Below are 19,294 nucleotides of genomic sequence, written 5' to 3'. Positions count from 1 at the left end.
GATCCCACTGAAGTGAATGGAAGTTTCATATAAAAATGACTTTCTGACCAATTGTTTTTCCAGAAGTAAAATTTAGGAGTAAGACTGACCTTTGACCTTTAGAGTCTTTTGGCCTTTTGAGATTCATTAAGAAAGAACACATTTGGGGTTCTTCCCCCTTTTCAAACAGATCTTTCAAATTTCAGCTTCTTCATGTTCTTTGGAAACAAAATGTAAGGCAGCATGACAAGGAAGAAAAAATAAATTATTTCAAGCTGTCATCCTGCTGAGAGAGAAATCCAGGAGGGGAAACCTTAAAGGGAAGAATTGAGGCTGTTTGGTGTTTAAACATGTTTATTTTTAATAGAAGAGCGATTTAAAAATATTGTAGACTTAACTGGGATAATACAGAAGAGAATAATAAGCAAAAGTCACTCAAAAAAGACAAGTTTCAAACATGAGAGGATGTCTTATTGTGAAAATAGATATTTTTAAAGTGAAGAAGAAGATGAAAGACTTTGTGTAAAACACATGCTATTGTAATACTTATAGTGTCTATGCCTTTGGTTTAATTAATAAGATCCAAAAGGCTTACATCTCAGGCAGGATAAATATAAGTCATTTTATTTCACTGAGAAACAGTCAAAGTCAGTCTGCTGCTCTACTTCTTCACACATGGGGTTGGCATTAATTTTCCTCTTCTTGGCCTGTGCTACCAGTGGGCCAACTTGCTAAAGAGAGCAGCAGCAGGGTGAAATGGGGAGATTCATTCTAATCTAGAGGGTCTTAAACCCTCATACAGAAATTTCAAGTCGGGTGGTCCAGACATGGGTCATATCCAAGGCCAAAAATATGTTGGCGCTCTGTATCGTCTGAAAATTATGTGGTCAATGTAAGAAGAAACTAAGCTAGGAAAGAAAAATGATGTTACAGAGGTGAACTCTGCATAGCCATTGTAGGGGAAGTTCCAGTTAACTGCCCCCAGAATTCTTCTTATCTGTCTGCAGACATCCAAAAGTTAACTTGTCCTGGGCCAACCTTGGTTCTTCCTCCAAGGATTGATATGAGTGGCCCACATAGACACCTATTTTATGATGGGATCAGTCACTTTTTAGTGTCCTACCATTGACTATTAAGCACCCCCTTGCAGCTAGCTTTGGAAATAAATTTTGAGTAGTTGCAATGAAAATTACCATCATATTTATCTGCTAAAAATGAACAACTTTGGAGAGATGTGTTTGGGGAACTTCAACTCCCCGGATTTCTGTGGAATTTCAAAATGTTGGTGGGCCACTCATGCTGCACATCCTTAAAAAATGCTATTTATTCTCCCTCTCCCTATTCGCGTGTGTTGGAAGTCTTATCAGATTAACATTCAGATATCTGGGGTTTCATATACATTGTTTTATATGCTCAAAACTTCAAGGAGTTCCTCTCTAGCATACTCTAGGTGATAGGTGTATCAGACTCACAATTCTTCCTGAATACTTTGTGACTAATACATTTGCCTGTATTTATTAATGCTGCTGTCACTTTTCTGTAGTCTTTACTTTCCATAAACCTATTTGTTAATGGTTTTGTCTGAACTAGTGATTGAATGTGTAGTGAGTACTTGCTACTGAAATTCATCTCTATTTGCAGAGGCTGTACAAGGAGCATGGAGAGAGTGTAAAGCATCAGTACACACCAACAACAGATCTCCCTGAAATCCTTCAGGCCAAATTAAATGCTATGAATATCAGTGAGGTATATATCTGACCTTCAATATTTTAAAGGAAAGTGAAAACGTTGATAGTACTTTGCTATTTCTCCTATACAGGAAATCATACTAATTTTTTTTCCTTTGCCCAGTATACAATCATTCTATGGTCTAAATGTTTCTGAAGTAGTATGAGAAATATAACTCCTTATCAGACTTCTAAATTAGAAAGATTAAGAATGAACAAACAAATATATTTTTATAATGGACATTTGCCATGTGATTATTCCTGTTGTGTATTCATAGTTTCATTTATGCTAGCCCTCTGGGTTAGAATGGAATGAAACTCATGTGATAACATTGCTTGAATGGCAATAATGCTGCAGTGTCAACCCTCTGAAGAGCAACTCTGCTTCAATCCTGTTCCATATTTCCTAGATTCGCTATAAGGAGTCCTGGGGAAAGATGAAAGATGGTGGATATCAACTGAAACTGGATGCCATTCCCTTCCGGGCAGCAAAGGCCTCGGGTGAAATCATAAGTGATGTATGTGAACTTACTGCTGATATTGTCCAGTAGGACATGTCAGTCACTATAGGCTGTTTCTGCTTTGCTGAGTGACTCTTGATGGAAACAGCATGTCCAGCCAGCTCTACATCTGGGAGACATCTGGCCTTGGTCTAGTTAGTTGTGCTTTTGGAAGTGCAGCCACAATGAAGTGATATTGGTAACTAAGCAAAGGAAGGTTTGTGAAAGCAAACATCCCTCAGCAAAGCTGACCAACTTATCTGCTGTAGTGACTGGACAATCAGAGGGACTGCCCAGGAGCTCAGGCACTATTAGCTGGGCAAGCTTTGGGAGAGAGAGCTTATTCAGGAAGTTTTACCATTCAGGGTTTCTCCTGGGTGTGCTTTAAAATTTGTAGAGATATACAGATTAATTTCAAGCATAGGAGACCAGTTGTTCTGACTTTGCTAGAGAGCTGTTGGAGAGAGGCTCCTCAGAGGTTGATTCTGAGTACCTGCACCGGGTTCTTCTCTTCCACCACCTGTGTACTAGCAGGTAACTGACCCAAGCTATTTGTAAGTGTTCATTGGTGACTTTTTTTGTTTTTCTCTAAATAGGATAAAAATATTAAAATGTTTATACAAGTGAGGTCTTCCTAGCATACACTCAAGGTTCATTCAGGTTTATTGTCATATTGAGTATAGCCAGAATTTATTGTCCATGGCTCTCTTTCTGTAAGATGAAAACCTTTTATTCAGGATTTAACAATCTGACTAATAGTTATTTCTCTTCACTCTATTCACATTTCTATTCTTATTTCCTTTTTAGCACAAGTATAAGGAGGCATTCCAGAAAATGAAAGGACAGATGGTTGGCTCACATGGCCTGGATGGTGATATTCGTATTGCTCATTCGGTCCGTGCAGCATCGCTGCAGAGCGATGTAAGTACAAGGACAAATCATAGAATAGTTTGGGTTGGAAGGGACCTTTAAAGGTCACCTAGTCCACTCCCTCTGCAATAAGCAGGGACATTTTCAGCTAGATCAGGTGGCTCAAAGCCCTGTCCAACCTGACCTTGAATGTTTCCAGGCATGGGGCATCTACCACCTCTCTGGGCAATCTGTTCGAGTGTTTCACCACCCTCATTGTAAAAAAATTCTTCCTTGTATCTAGTCTAAATATACCCTTTTTTAGTTTAAAAACATTACCTCTTGTCCAATTGCAACAGACCCTGCTAAAATGTTTGTCCCCATCTTCATTATAAGCTGCCTTTAAGTACTGAAAGGCTGCAATAAGGTCTCCCTGGAGCCTTCTCCAGGCTGAACAACCCCAACTATCTCAGCCTGTGCTCACAGGAGAGGTGTTTCATCCCTCTGATCCTTTTTGTGGCCCTCCTCTGGACTCCCTCCAATAACTCCATGTCTTTAATGTGCTGAGGGCTTCAGAGCTGGATACAGTGCTCCAGGTGGGGTCTCACAAGAGCAGAGTAGAGGGGCCGAATCACCTCCCTCGACCTGCTGGCTACACTTTTTTTAAATCAGCTCAGGATACAGTTGGCCTTCTGGGCTGCAAGTGCACACTGTTGGCTCATGTCCATCTTTTCATCCATCAGTACCCCTAAGTCCTTTTTGGCAGGGCTACTCTCAATCCCTTCATCCCTCAGCCTGTGTTCATACCGGGGGTTGCCCCAACCTTGCCCTTGGCCTTGTTGAACCTCATGAGGTTCACGCAGGCCTGCTTCTTGATCTTGTCTAGGTCACTCTGGATGTCATCCTGTTCTTCAGGCATTGTCAACTGCACTACTGATCTTAGTGTCATCTGTAAACTTGCTGAGGTCATGAACCTTTTACAGTGGGAGGGACTTTTTTCCCTCAGTCCCTGCATTGTGGTCCGTGCACTGGAGAGGTGTGGGAAGAGAGTTTCCAGGGAAGACTGAGGCACAAAAGTTGCTGAGTACCTTAGCCTTCTCCTCGGCCGTTGTTACCAGTTTGCTGGTCTTGCTCATCAGGGGCTGTATGCTTTCTTTGACCTTTCCTTTCTGGCTGACACACCTGTAGAAGCCCTTATTATTATTCTTTGTATCTCTTGCCAAGTTCAGCTCCAGCTGTGCCTTGCCCTTCCTGACCCCATCACTACACAACCGGGCAGCATCCCTATACTCTTCCCAGGATACCTGTTCCTGCTTCCACTGCCTGTGCATTTCCTTCTTGCCCTTTAGTTTGACCAGCAGGTCTCAACTCAGCCATGCTGGTCTCTCACCTTCCTTTCCTGATTTCTTACACATGGGGATTGAGAGCTCCTGTGCTGTGTGGAAAGCATCCTTAAAGATCTGCCAGCTCTGTTGTGCTCCTTTGTCCCTGAGGGCAGTTTCCAAGGGGTTCCAATTGACTAACTCCTTGAAGAGCTGGAATTTTGCTTTCCTAAAACTCAGGGTCTTCACTTTACTGTTCCCCTGACCCGTATCCCTCAGGACTCCGAACTCCACCAGCACATGATCTCTGCAGCCCGGGCGGCCTCTGGTCTTGATGTCATCAATGAGCCTGCTTGTGTTGGTGACCAACAGGTTCAGTATCACATCCCCTGTAGTAGGTCTATTACCTGGCTTAAGGAGTGATCCTCAGTGTACTGCAGGAGTCTCCTGGATTGCCTAGAGCTTGCTGTGCTACTTTTCCAGCAGGTGTCAGGGTGGCTGAAGTCTCCCAGCAGGACATGACCCCGTGAGTGCGATGCCTTCTGTAGCTGGAGTAAGAATGCCTCATCAACAGGCTCCCTTTGATGAGGCAGCCTGTAGTAGACACCAACCACAAGGTTCCCTTTGTTGCCTTGGTCTCTAACTCTTATCCATAAGCTTTCAACCTGGCTGTGGCTATTCTTTAGAGGTGACTCTTCACACTCTATTCATTTCTTGATGTAGAGGGCAACATCTCCATTCCCCCCTTCCTCACCTGCCCCTTCTGAACAGCCTGTGGCCATCAATAGCTCCATTCCAGTCATGGGACTCGTCCCACCAAGTTTCCCATCACAAGAAGATGTGAGCATTTTGTAGTAAGAATTGTAACTGTTCCGTGCATTTTGAACACAGCAGCTTGATCCAGAAAGTATTGAAATATTTGTCTGACTTGAAGCACATAAATAATCTAAGAATTTACCAGTTTTCTGACCTAAACTATCCATAATGAGCTTGACTGTGGATATAGATGGGAGAGTTCATGGATTTCAGTGATTGCTGGGCTTGTACTGGGATTCTTTCTTGAGTGATGGTATGCTTAGACTGATACAAGTAACAATAAGTGTCTAAGGAATTAATCCATCTGTCAGGTTTGTCTGTCAGTTTGATGATCATCAATAACTCCAGGTGTTCATTATCTGGATGAACAGCCTGAACAACTCAAATTTGCATAATCTGATAGGGAATTGACATGAAAAAAAGTTCTTTGAAGATTTCTATGCCTTTCTTTTCCTGGATGGAGAAAAGAAGTGAAAAAAAGCCAAAACAACCCAGCTCTAAAAATAACATTTAAAACTATGAAATGAAACTAGAGTATTGAGCAACAAGTATTTTGAGTGAGGATTTGTACTAATTCTAGTGTAAATATGGCTTTTTGCATTTTATCCTCAGGCAGTAGCTTCACTGTTTTGTTATGCTTTCTAGAAATGCAGTAAATTAAGAATTAATTTATCAGTTTGGTAGTTTTATAGATTCAATGTATCCAGTTTTAACATAAACAAAAAATAATGTTTCAGCCTAATTGAATATAATGTAGATGGCTACTATTTTGATGAAGAATAGACTGCCACATATGGTCGTTGTAAGTGTTGATCATTCACAGTATAGTTAAACAAGTTAGGGAACGAACTTTTAAAAAGAATAATGTATACTGGAAAATGGAAGAAATATAGAGAATATCTCTTCTGAGCAAAACCTGTTTTCTACTGACTGTGTTGTGATATCTATGTGATCTGTTTTTAATTTGATAGGTGAAATACAAGCAAGGTTTTGAGGATACAAAGACTCAGTTCCACCTGCCGCTGGATATGATCAACTTGGTACACGCCAGGAAAGCCCAGTCCTTGGTCAGTGACCAGGAGTACAGGCAGCTGCTGCACCAGTACACTGCTCTGACTGAGGATGTGAGATTGAGGTGTGCCAAGAACGCCTACAAACTACAGAGTGAGGTAATTGCAAAACAGCCCAGTGATATTTCCCCCTTGGTTCTGGTGCAAGATAGTTCTGTTGCAAATCGTGACAGCTGACAGTATGTATTTGAGCAGCAGCTGGGGGATGAACGGTGACTATTCCCTCTTGATTACATTCAGGAGTGAGACATTTATCTTGTTGGGCAGTTGTACAATGTGTGTGATCACACTATACCAAGAGATAAAGTATGGTGGTCTTTGATGGTTGGGCAGAGAAGTGTTTGCAAGTGAGGATGTTTGCACCGTTGGTGAAATACCCTTTTAAGATCTTGCTAAATGTTTACCAACTGGTATTGGAGTTGGTTTGCATCTGGGTGACATTCATGTGTACTTCCACAAGAAAGATGCTTATTGTTAAAAACTGGATTTTAGGACACTTAGAAACTCTGGCCCAAGACATAACCACTGAAATTCTAAGAAGGATGAGTTTAGTTCTCTAAGTAATCTTGAGTAAAATTAACTGGATAATGCCTTACAAATTCAAGGGTAGGCTGTATCTGTAGCCTCCAGAGACCTCAGGAGGGGCTGTGTCTTAAAAACAAGTCTCTCCCCAAAATGCTACTGTATGTCAGTTTAATACTTTCAGCCAACAGTCTTAAAGATGTCACACTGTGCTCAAACAAATATAAACATCATACACCAGTTGGGCTGCCCCAACTTGGGTGAAAGCACATGTAATCAGCGATTCTGAGGCAGGTTTCCTTCAGTGCCTCTCTTCTGAGTTGGGAATGAAATACTGGTTGCCAGCAACACGTCTCAGGGTGCGGAATTAACTCTCTTACCAGCTGGTGCTAATAGCTGGCAAGGGCTGAGGACCAGACTCTAGCATTGTCCTCTCTTACCTTCTGACTCAAAAAGGATATTTCCTGTACACAACACTGTGATGCCTTTGAGACTAGAGATTAGCACTGGACAGACATGAATAGAAGAGGAGCTGTTTCTGTTCTCTGAGGTGGCTGAATAAAATGAAAGCAAAGTCCATTTCCATTATAAGTGGTTGGCTGAACCAAAATGCCTCGTTAACTAGAGCTAGCTCTTCCCTCACTAAGCAGTAGCAGTTTCCACATATCCATTGTGTGGGCATATCTGTTCTTTACTAGTTGTTTGGCATTTATAATTCTTTTGAAGCAGAAAATAAGATGATCCTCCTCACTATTCTCATCATCAAAACAAATAATATTTGTCAGAATATATCTACCTGTAAGCAGTTAGTAAATTTTGAAAAAAAGATATATTTCAATATTTACAGTGAGTCACAGCTGGATTTGGTGGTCTAGAAAATACTTCAACAAAATCTGTACAGTGCTGCAGTGCTATTTTTCCTTAGTGTTCCCTACTTCTGTTATGACCATTCAGAACTTTTTACAAACAAGGGTATTTTGTCCATAATTCTACTTACTAAAAAGTTACCAGCTTTTATTTTAAAATATTTTTATACACTTTTCTAAACTGGTCTTATTTTATATATATTTATAAATAAATAACATATGGCTATGATTTAGGTAGTATATATGAATGAAATTCATGCATCTAGGAAGAATTTTTTCAAGGCTACAAATGGAAGTTAGGAGCCCAGGTATCATTTGGTGTTCATGAGACTTTGGGACTCTTGCATCTCTACTGTAGGTCTGTCAGGGCTGTATGCACACAGACACATACATAAATACAAGGACATAGGGTAATGTATACGAACTCTCTGTGGTAGGTACTAATTTTAATGGATTTATTTGAATACTGCTATTGTGTATTTTTGGATGAATAAATATAGGGCATCTCAAATGCAAACTTGTAATTACTTCTGCTTGGTTTTCCTTAGAATTTATACCGGTCTGACATGAACTTCATGCGAGGAGTTGGATGTATTACTCCAGGGGCCCTAGAGATTGAAGGAAAGAAGAAAGCTTCTGAACTCATCAGTGAGGTAACAAAAGAGGGTTTTGATTTCTCCACTACAAACAAGGGTTTGCCAGATGTCTTTCTATTAAACTGGGCTGGCAAAGTGACTCACTGGATAATGCTAGGCTCCCTCCCCTTGCATTTGATCATTCCATTCGTGTCCTAACTGCAGATGGGTGAACCTGATGGAGTTCAAGGTTTTGCAGGCTTTGCTAAATGTTTTCGCAAATCTTTTCTCCTGTGTTTCAGACCCAGGAGGTTGTTTTTAATGTTATTTATTTTAGATTTATAATGTTGGGGTTTTTTCAACTAAAAATAAGGCTGTGTCTATCTCGAATAAGTACCTTGTACTGTTTCTCCAAAATTAGACTGATCTGCAGAGTGCCCAATACATTACACTGTCCTCAGCTCTGCTCCTACTTTACAGTCATGGTCTGTTTTTTTCCTTACTGCCTTCTTGTGCTGTTGGTTTTCCCTCTCTGTAACTGGATTTTTATTTCCTCTCTTATGTTCTTTGCTTACAGTCTCTGCTAGTTTCAAATCTTGGATGTATTGCCCATATTCACATAGATGTGAAATTAAGAAAAATAAGAGTGCTCTTTGTAGTTGTATTATAGTGAATGGATCCCTGCTTGCAGTGATCTTGCAGTTCTTTTGCCCACAATTCTGGCATAGCACCATGGGCCATGTGGAACCTAATTTTTCCCCCAAAAAAAGTTCAGCAGGCTTGTGATCTCCCTCGATCAGATTGCCTTTGCTGTAATTCTACTAGCCAGGGTTAATGACACCAAGGAGGGAAATAACCTCATTACTGTATTCAGCAGAGCAGCACTTTTTTTTTTTTTACACCTTATTCCTTATTTACTTTTCATTTCCCCTGTGAGACTTGAATGCATCAAATTCAGAGTAGCAAAGGTCAATTAGTCTAGTGGTTAAAGGACATGTTAACCTTTGCAGAGTAGAGTTTTAAGCACAAGAAGCAATACTAGACCATTGGTATTGCAAAAAGTCCCTTATCTGACAAGACAATTTAATAGTTATTCTGTTCATTTTTCTTTGTGTGTGAACTCAGAGTAAATATCGTCAGCAGCCACATTCCTTCAAGTACACATCGGTGACAGACTCTCCTGGCCTCCTTCATGCAAAATTCAGCAATATGATTGCTAATGAGGTAGGCTCTCCTAACGTGAATCAGAAAATATGCTTTTCAAAATGCAGAGAGCAAGGGATGGAGGAGCGGGAAAGAGACAGCCCTGTTCTGAAAGCAAAATGTATCAAAAAGAAAGCAAGCATCACTGATTTGTGCTTTTTCCCAGTTAGATCACATTTTATTATTTCCAAACATTTAACACCATTTTCAATTCAGTCTCTTTTGAAAAGCTTGAATAATGCCCATATGATAGAGTCCCATTATCAGGCTTTTTTACATGAAACAGAGCCTCAAAAGATCAAGTCTGCGGCGTGTTCTTGAGGCAGTTCATTTGCATAGTACGGTCCACTTTAGAGGGCTCCTAAAACAAGAATCACTTTTCTAATTTTTGAAAAACAAGACAAACTCCATTGACAAAACCCAAGTGAATTATCAAAATAATTTGTAATAATATGAGAAAAAATCCAAGCTAGAAAATATGGCCAGTCCACCAGAAATGCCTGGCCTTTTTTTTTTTTAACACGTATTCATGGTTCCCTTAAGGTTCTGAAGTCCACTTTTGGCCTGCTGGGAACGTATCAATGCAAGGCTAAGAGTGTAGTGGGTTGGCATCATGATATATGCACGAAAATTAATGTATAAGTTTTTTATGCCCAGAAAAAAACCCCATGTAATTGCAATGGTATATTCATAGGTGGTTTTTCTGCTGCCTGACTATAGTTGTCATAATCATAAACAACTTCAGTACTGCTGTTATATTATTGAAACAATAGAGAAAATTAATGGCAATTGTCTTTTTTGATGTCTTTCCTAGCGCCTGTATAAAGCAGCAGGAGAGGACAGTCAGCATCACTACACACCAACACTGGGGCTGCCTGAGTTTACACGGGCAAGAATAAATGCAGCCAACCTCAGTGATGTAAGAATTTGTTCTGTATTTTATACATATTTGGGATGGAGGATGAATTGTGCAGTGGCAAGGAAGATGGATAAGTAGAGTACTTTTTAGATCTACTCTGTTTATACTTTCCCTGATTTGATGATAATGATATTTATCTCCATTAGCATATATACGGTTGTGAGTAAATTAAATCTACATAAAGAATGAGACATGTTTTGTCTGAGTTAGTAGGATTTCCCAAAGATAATTTAAAAAAAAAAAAAAATCCTTTGATTGTGAAGAATGAGACTGTAATGCAGAATAACAAATGAAAGAGGGTTCCTTTGTTTGTTCCTTTGTGCATTTAAAAGGGAAACAGCAATCTACATGTGCCTTTCCTACTTTAGGCAAAATACAGGGAATCTTGGCATAATCTACGTGCTCAAGGCTACAAGCTGACAGCGGAAGCGCTCCCCTTCCAGACTGCCAGGGCCTCCAGAGAAATTGCCAGTGATGTGAGTTGAATGATTCAACCTTCCTTCTCGCCTAATTTCTGTTAACTTCATGTAAAACAATGTCTAAAGCAGATTTTACTGAATTAAAGCAACTCCATAACCATGTGAGACAAGTGTGAGACAGAATATATTACTTATGAATGAGGTTCTTTGTGTGAATTTAAAAAAAGAAAGAAGAGGAAGAATCGTTGCTAATCGGGAACCAAGCTCGGTTAAACATCTTCCAGTGGGAAATAGCTAGTGAATTAAAGTATTTGCAGACAGACAAATCAGGGGGATTCTGCTCTTTTCCAGGCTTTCAGCTCCTCATGGTATAAAATGCCCACTAATTCTGTCCACCCTGCTTTGAGCTGACTTTTGGAAGTGGTTAGTGCTCCTGAATTGAAATAAAGTCAGAAGTAGCTGAGCGTCCTTTGAATCTCTGAAAATCAGGAGCTGCCTGTCTGGTTAGAAAATGAAAAGTAGTGGATAGTCCTGTAAATATGTGTCTCCTTAATTTCTGAAATAGGGGATACTGATCTTCTTACCCTGAAAAATCTCCTGTCACTTGCGTCGTTGTTTGCAAAACGCTCAGACACGGTGGTATCCATTTCTCAGAGAAGCCTAAGTTCATCCCTTCCTCACAAGAAATTTAATAAATTCTAGAAAAAAAAGAAAATTAAGCTAAATTTAGTAAAAAAAAAAAATCTTCATTTTGTGTAGTATTTAGTTGCATATTTTATCTCTACTGTGATAAAATATGAATATATTTCATGCGTGTTTGTTTTGTGAAGCAACTATTTCCAGCTGTAATTTATAATGTATACTTAACCGTATTTTGCAGAGTGCTTTTGGTTACAGCTTCAGATCTGCTCTAAAGGGTACAAGTCCATAATAGAATTACATCCACTTACAACAGATCTGAATTTGGCCCTTCATCTTGGAAGCACTTTATAAACATTAGCTACTGTAATTTAATCCCCACAACTCTCTTGTGTGGTAGATAAGTGTTATTATCCCATTTCAACTACATTATGAACTCTTCAGGGCCCAGGCCTTCCCTTTAAAGTTCCAAGCACCCTGTTGATGCTGTATAAATAATCATTATCATCATCATCACTATTTCACAGAGAGGATAAATGCAAGATCATAGGGAGAGTCACAGTCCCAGCTCAGATGAGAATGAGGGGTTGCTGGTGCTTATTCTTGTGCTCAGACTACCATCTTAGGCTTCTCAACATGGTTATTGATCCAAGAAAACTGAATTTACTCTTTAAAATAGCTGGGTGGCATTTACAAATCTGAAGGCTACAGAGTGCGTGATGTTTCTCTTTTGTATAGATTTTTTTTTTTCTGCCTTTTGTTTGTTTCTCTTATGTTCTCATTCCTAGTGAAGGGAATAAAATTCTGTGAGAGATAATAAAGTACATGATCTGGGGTTAAACATGATCAATGCTTTGGGCATATTCAGAGAATGTATTGAGATGCACTTAACTTTAATGCTGCAGCTACTGTGGCATGTAAATTTGAGAGCAATGAGAGATTCAAACAATTACTTTCTAGTGCTGCATGCCTTGGCTGTTTTTACAAACCACATAGATGTTTCAGTGACTTATCCAAGTTAGTTAGCGAGAGCAGCCAGTCTTAGTTTGGCGCTTTTTCACTTTTACCCTTTTTTTTGTTTTTAGTACAAATATAAACACAACTTTGTGATGGAGAGAGGAAAGCACATTGGTGCCAGAAGTGTTCTGGATGACACCAGGTTGCTGCATTGCTTGCACGCTGCCAAATTACAGAGCGAACAGGAGTATAAGAAGGGATCCCAAGAAGTGTGGTCTCAGTACCATCTGCCCATGGACATGGTGAATCTTGTCCATGCCAGGAAAGCCCAGGCCTTAGCGAGCGATCAAGATTACAGAAAGAGGCTCCATGAATTTACGGCACTCCCAGAAGACATGAAGATGAAGTGGGCCAAAAGAGCCCACATGCTACAGAGCGAGGTAAAGGCTTTCCTGCTGTTAATGGCAAATTGAATTTAGCAATAACAAAGGTTTGAGTGACTGCCACAAATTTTATGTTGACATTGCCCAGTGTTTTTGGAAAGACCATTTTTAAATTATGTACGTGCAGCAGCAAGATATCTGATTGCTCCTGACACATGAAATATATGTGAATTAGAGGTTCTCTTGTTATGAACCTGACAGAAAATCACTGTGGTCCATGTTACTTCTTCTAGAGCTGAGGGATGCTCACAATCATCTCAGCTCTTTGGGTCACAGACAGCAGTGACAGCCACTGCCCTTCCTGCTGAATTCTTCGAACAGAAGGTTAAATGCTCAGAGGTTGATTTGGGATATGTTAGTGGGTCATTTTGCAAACAGAGTGGTCATGTCAAATAGCCAGTTTCCCAGATGCGTTCACAGAAATTGCTTATGCAAATGCAAGTTCAGACAAACTTTGATGACAGAAATGATGGAATCTCAGCATGGGCCACATCCGTCCTCACTTTGCCTTAGCACGTACCTTTGTTCAGGGAAAAGCCATTGTCAACACGTGCTTTCAGACAGATGGAGATATTGAGTGCATTTATAAAGCTGCATGGATGCAGGAGCTGGATTTTGACAATTTAGGGTCCAGTGTCATTAACTGCGTTGTAGCAGGAACCTCTGTTTGGGTGGGTTTTGTGTAAGAAAAAAGACTGAATGTTTCAGCAAGGAAGTGAAAAAACATTGTTCAGAAAGTTATGCTAACTCTTTGTAGGTCTTTATTTAGAAAGATGGATTTTATTGTGAAACATAGCAATGGGATATTTGTTGGATTTAGTCAGATTTGATGAGCAGATATTAACAGATATTCCAGCTATGAAAATCAGAGCAGCAATCAAAACACGGGAGAGCTTCTATCCTTTCTTACTCCATGTACTTGCTATCTGTTATCCCAGATTTACGTTTCATTGCCAGAGCTTTTTTTTGGATATTCTTGGGATGGTACAGCAGCTGTTGCTGGGTGCAGTTTTTTGCCTTTCCAGCTCCCATTCCTACCTTCTCCTGAAATAGCTAACAACAGATGGCATATAGGTAGTTAGATCCAGGCAGGCAAGTTTTTTTACTATTTAGTGATATGTGATGGTGGCTCACATGACAGGAAAGTAGCATTTCCAGGGACTTAGTCCTGGGACCCAAACTAGATGGCTGTTATGTCCTTTTGCATATAGAGAGAAAAAAACCCCCACCAACCTTAAAATATAGATGACTGGATTAAAGTCACACAGTGAGCCACTGTCACTCTGAAGGAGAAGTCAGAATTATTGGGACCAGGGGTACTTTGCTGGCTTTTACTTTTCATTAGGTCTGCCTTGTTTTCTTTGCTGGATTAGGAGGTAGAGCAAGCCTTTAATGTGAGTAAAGAAAGAGTAATGGGTCCTCCTAGAAATGGGGTTAATGAGGAAGCATGCACCAGATAAAATAATTAGTATTCCTGACTTGAACTCACCTCAGAAAATTATTTCAAAAGGGGTTCTTTTACGCCCAGTACAAACAGGTTATTACTTACTGCTTTGAGTCATACTAATTCACTCGTGGGGCCTTCTCTTGTAACTTGCATATGATACATTATTTAATTCCTAGTGGAATGAACAAATGCAAACAGTTTGGCTTTACGATGTGATATGTGCATGGCAAATGAAAAACCTCAAAATGTTAATATGAATCAGGGAGTCTTTTTAAAAAACCTTAATAGCTGTGGATACAAACCTGATAGCTAACGATTTTCATTTTTAACAGCATCGCTATAAATCAGACCTGAACTTCATGAAAGGAGTTGGTTGGATGGCTCTGAGATCTCCGCAGATAGAAAGTGTAAAGAAGGCTGGAGAGCTCATCAGTGAGGTAACTGATAAATCTTTCATGGGATAGCACGTCTGTAGGAATTGTTTACCATCAAGGCTCCTTGTTACATGACACTTACGAATGTAGCTTATCATTTCCTTTTGATGTGGGAGCCTGTTTATACAAGGTGTAAGTTACCAGGAAGCAGTACGGGAGATGCAAGTCCACTGTGTGACACCTGCTGAATATTTTCCATTCCGAATGAAACACAAGAGTATAAACAAAACATGTAGCAATAAATAAATGCAGTAAACCCCATTATGAAATTCTAAGCAGGTGGTTATGGAAGTGATATAGAAGGATACAGCATTGACAACCACACTGAAGGGGCATTTGCCTGCTCAGTATCATGCATTAATGGAGCAAAATTATGAGCTGTCAGAAATGTAGTGTTTGAAAGCGTTTTGCATGGGAATTTTCAGTGGGAAGTCCTTCTCACACACACAGAAAAAATGAAGTTTGGTGCCTGGGCACCACCGAATGATACAGCAGCATCCCTGTTCCCCAGCTGAAAGAGCAACTGAGACTAAAACAGAACAATAATGTTTTTAATACTGTGGCTTCAGGAAGGTGGCTTTTATGTTTTACTTTGGTTATCACACGCTTGGAACTGTGATATATCATTAACAAAAACATCCTGTGTTGTTTTTTTTCCCTTTGTTTGTTTTCACTACCTCCTCCCCTCAGGTAAAGTACCGCCAGAAGCCCGAAAGTTTGAAGTTCACTGCAGTGGTTGACTCTCCGGATTTGATTCACGCTAAAACCAGCTACCTCCAGTGCAGTGACGTAGGTTTCCATTTACTATAAGGGATCTTAACTTTTATTGTACTGTAATTCATACAAGAAACGATCCCAACATTGCTTCCAGTATCAGTTGCATTCAATGACTTCTGACTCCACAGAGACTGTACAAGGCTGGAGACCCCGAAGCCAGGCACAGGTACACCCTGCCTCCTGATCATCCAGATTTCATCCGAGCCCGCCAGAATGCACTTCACATCAGTGATGTAAGTAAACCTTTCACTTTGGGGAGTTGACTTGGTAACTGCCATCAGGGAAAACAAACTTGCTTTGGAATGAAAAGCTTTCATGTATATGATGTTGAAGCCAGGTTCTCTGAGCCTGACCAAACCTGAAACAGGCAGAGGTTGTGGAAAAGCCAACATGTTGCTAGGTTTGGGCTGGAGGCATCAGGAAAAGTCTGTTGATTTTTCTTGTGAGAATTGGTTCAGCATTTTAGGGCAGGAAGGATTTCAGTCCTTCAGTCTAGATATGGTTAACTACAAATTTAGATCTACACTTGGGTAGGGGAAGAGGGAGAGTCCTCTTTCCCTGCCTATATAATTGATCTTCCTGAAGCTGCAACACTGTTGAACAGATCCCTTAGTTGCATCCAGGTTGATGACAACTGTGCCTGGAGCAGTGAGTGGAATTGGTTTAAAGAGATTTTGTTTCCACATTATCTCAGACAGAAGCACTCAGTCTGTGCCTAATTTACTGTTCCCTGATTAAATAGCTTTTGTCCTTAACTACAGTTAAGGGTCAGTGTGACCTTAGTTTATAAGAAGCTTTGAGTTCTTTGTTTGGTGATAGGTACTGTGTAGGTGAAAGAAATAAATAGGATTTATATTCTTTGAAGTGATAGAGGAAAAGGTGAAGAGGCAGAGGGGGTGATTTCACACAACTGGAAGATCAGACCCAGCCCTGTTAGCAGGGTTATGGTAGTGCTTGCAGGTTGTCTTGCAGGATTTCTCAGTTTACCTTCAAACTCAGCACCACCTAGCACTAAATTCACTAGTGAAATGGGAGATTATCTTTGGAAATGTGACATGGTTTTTGTGCTTGTTTTCATATGGTCACAAACCCCAGAAAGGATGAATCAAAATCTTAGAGAAAGCAAATGAATATCATCAGAAAGGGACAGCCAAAAGTGTCAGCTAAGGTACCATGGCTGTGCAGCAGGACCTGCAGACTGGTAGCTATTTTAAGAAAGCTACTAATGGAAGAAGAACCAAATCTAGAGCAATTTCTTTTCAGGATGTAAATGTATTTCACATCCTCAAAGTCACATTAAATATGTTAGAACCGGCTGTTATTCCATATGAGTTAATGAAGCCACATGTGGCTGGGGATAGAGACAGGGATCATTTCAAAAGCTCGAAATAACTGGTATTGAAATTATGATGCCACGAAACCCAAGACACTGCAACTGGATGCATCAAAAGAGAGAATAAGGGCTATATCAATGCAATATTGATGTGACTGATGCATCACAGTTTCTAATAGAAATTAAATCACATCAAAACCAACCACATTCAAGTACAAAAGGAAACCCTGGTGGCACTGTTCAGATGAGGCATTTTATCATTATGGTGAATAGAAAAGAAGTTGAAGTGCTGTAGAACTGGATCAAAACCTTAGAGATAGTACTGATGACTCTTGATACAAATAAACCCAGTAGGATAAAACATTTATTATTGCAGTTATGGGACTGCGTTTAAGAAACTGCAGGGGGAAATGACTGTTTTGTTCTTTTCTTTTCAACACAGAAATTTTATAAAACATCTTGGGAACAGACAAGGGCATCTGGCTATGATTTTAGGATTGACGCCATCCCATTCCAGACAGCAAAGGCTTCAAGAGAGATTGCTAGTGATGTAAGAATTATTCTGTTTCAAAAACTTCCCAATCCTCTTCCCATGTCACCCCCTCCCTGTAAAAGCGGGTGATTTCTGACATAAGTGAACCTTGTTCTGGTTTGGAAAATTGGTGACCCAGTGAAACCAAATGCCAGTTAAGTGGAAAGATTAATGTCCAATACCAGGCTGCTCTGTTTCACTTTAAAGAGTTATTCTTGAGAAGGAAGCATATTATGATGTAGTTTAATAAAATAGCTACTGGGCTATGAATAGTTAAAGCATAGTCTAGAATAAAGTGGGTCACCTTTGAGCACAGAAGACCACAGTTGGCAAGAAAGCTGAAGATGGAGATGCTTCATTGCCTGAGCTGTGTTTTGGGTGCATACAAGGGTGCAACAATAAGATTGCTTTTGAGACATGAGTATTTTGGGCTCCCTAAATCTTTCTACTCCTTTAAAAATTAGCACAAAGGGTATTCTTCTAAAGTGTCTTGTAAAGTCAGGAGATGTAATTTACTATCAAACAAACCCTTGGTCTTTGTGCACTACAGGAAGCATTATTGATAGCTAGGGGAGGGTAAGTTATTTCATAACAGAATTTGGAGATCATCTGAATGGGAAAATGAGATTTTCCTCTGTGCTTCCTGCAGTACAAGTACAGAGAAGCTTTCCTGAGAGACAGAGGCCAGCGGATTGGATTCCTCAGTGCAAATGACGATCCCAAAATCAGGCATGTCCTCAGAGTGGGGAAACTCCAGAGTGACAACCAATACAGGAGTGGATATGCCCAAAACATGGCACAGTTCCAGAGCCACCTCAACCAGCCGGGATTCCTCCACGCCAAGAGAAGCCAGGAGCTTGCAAGCAACGTTAACTACAGGCAGCCTTTGCACCAATACACTTGTGATCCTGAGCAGCTGAACGTGAAACATGCAAAGCAGGCCTACAAGCTGCAGAGTGATGTGAGTACAGCTGAGCAGCACGGTCCTTCCAAGGAGCTGTTTGTGGAAATGTGCTTCTCAGACCTTACCTATCAACAAAATCACATTCTGGCAAGAACTAATCTGTTTGGTGAAATGGAATAGTTTGTTCATGATGGACTCTGTTGCTCTTGATATGCTCTCTCTTGAATACCCAGGGTGTATGGTTTGATTAGAGCCAAACAAAATAACGTGCACTGGTGTGTGTTTCATTTGCTCAGGTAAAATACAAGTCTGACTTGAACTGGCTCAGAGGCATTGGCTGGACTCCCCCAGGTTCTCACAAAGTCGAAATGGCAAGGAGAGCTGCTGAGCTGGCGTTCCTTCGGGAAATGGGACTGCAGCGCGCTCCTGCTCAGTACGGACCTGGAGCTGTGAGTAGAGTAAACCATTCTTCTCACAAATCCCAACATCTCTGCTCTCTAGAAGGCAGATGGGCACACATCCTGTTTGATGCTTTTGCATGCTCCCTGGAGTCTACACCTCCCCCCTCTTATTTGAACAGAATATATATACTTCCCTCACGATGCTTTGTGGCTTTGTGTACATCTTCATTTGAAGGAACCTTTCAAGAGAATTCAGCAGCTGAAGAATTCCTGTAGAGATTAGGAAGTACCATGGGGTACTTCCTAACATACTATGGGATGTGTTTCCCTTAACTGATGGATGTTGTCAGATCTCCTAGTGTCCTGGTACCTCCATGGAAGGCAGAAGTAGATGAGGAAGGGACTCCCTGTACAACTCCCCTTCTCTTTTCCTAATTTCAGCAAGAGACATCTGTGTTGCTGTGTGATCTCCACTGGCAACCGTGTTGACAGGCTCAGTGTAGGCTCCTAACAGAGCAGTGTGTGCCCTAGGAAGCTTTTTGCAAAGGGGCAATGCTCTAACCTCCTCCATCTCTGTCCAGCCCAAGGTGCAAGAGATGGGATCTTCCATGTTTTCCTTCTCCCGACCTCCACGGGGATGACTCCCAGTCTGCAGTGTCC

The 19,294-nt window shown here is 40.6% G+C and overlaps 1 protein-coding gene across 2 annotated transcripts in view; it reads left to right on the top strand.

Moving 5' to 3' along the window:
* The window catches only part of NRAP (nebulin related anchoring protein), a 52,797-nt gene that overhangs the window by 31,825 nt on the left and 1,678 nt on the right, over positions 1-19,294 (top strand). For both annotated transcript variants that reach the window (XM_014958533.1, XM_014958524.1), the window contains 15 exons: positions 1,621-1,725; positions 2,117-2,224; positions 3,014-3,127; positions 6,165-6,362; positions 8,200-8,304; positions 9,352-9,450; positions 10,244-10,348; positions 10,717-10,824; positions 12,492-12,803; positions 14,586-14,690; positions 15,378-15,476; positions 15,593-15,697; positions 17,240-17,347; positions 17,979-18,290; positions 18,530-18,682. In XM_014958533.1, coding sequence (XP_014814019.1) covers positions 1,621-1,725; positions 2,117-2,224; positions 3,014-3,127; positions 6,165-6,362; positions 8,200-8,304; positions 9,352-9,450; positions 10,244-10,348; positions 10,717-10,824; positions 12,492-12,803; positions 14,586-14,690; positions 15,378-15,476; positions 15,593-15,697; positions 17,240-17,347; positions 17,979-18,290; positions 18,530-18,682 — 2,136 coding nt within the window. The remainder of the gene's footprint in view (positions 1-1,620; positions 1,726-2,116; positions 2,225-3,013; positions 3,128-6,164; positions 6,363-8,199; positions 8,305-9,351; positions 9,451-10,243; positions 10,349-10,716; positions 10,825-12,491; positions 12,804-14,585; positions 14,691-15,377; positions 15,477-15,592; positions 15,698-17,239; positions 17,348-17,978; positions 18,291-18,529; positions 18,683-19,294) is intronic.

This window comes from Calidris pugnax, unplaced genomic scaffold (assembly GCF_001431845.1).
Source record: "Calidris pugnax isolate Ruff unplaced genomic scaffold, ASM143184v1 scaffold4, whole genome shotgun sequence".
In the NCBI taxonomy this organism is placed as follows: domain Eukaryota; kingdom Metazoa; phylum Chordata; class Aves; order Charadriiformes; family Scolopacidae; genus Calidris; species Calidris pugnax.
Note: the sequence above shows the minus strand (reverse complement) of the source record. Positions and strands in the feature narration are given on the sequence as shown.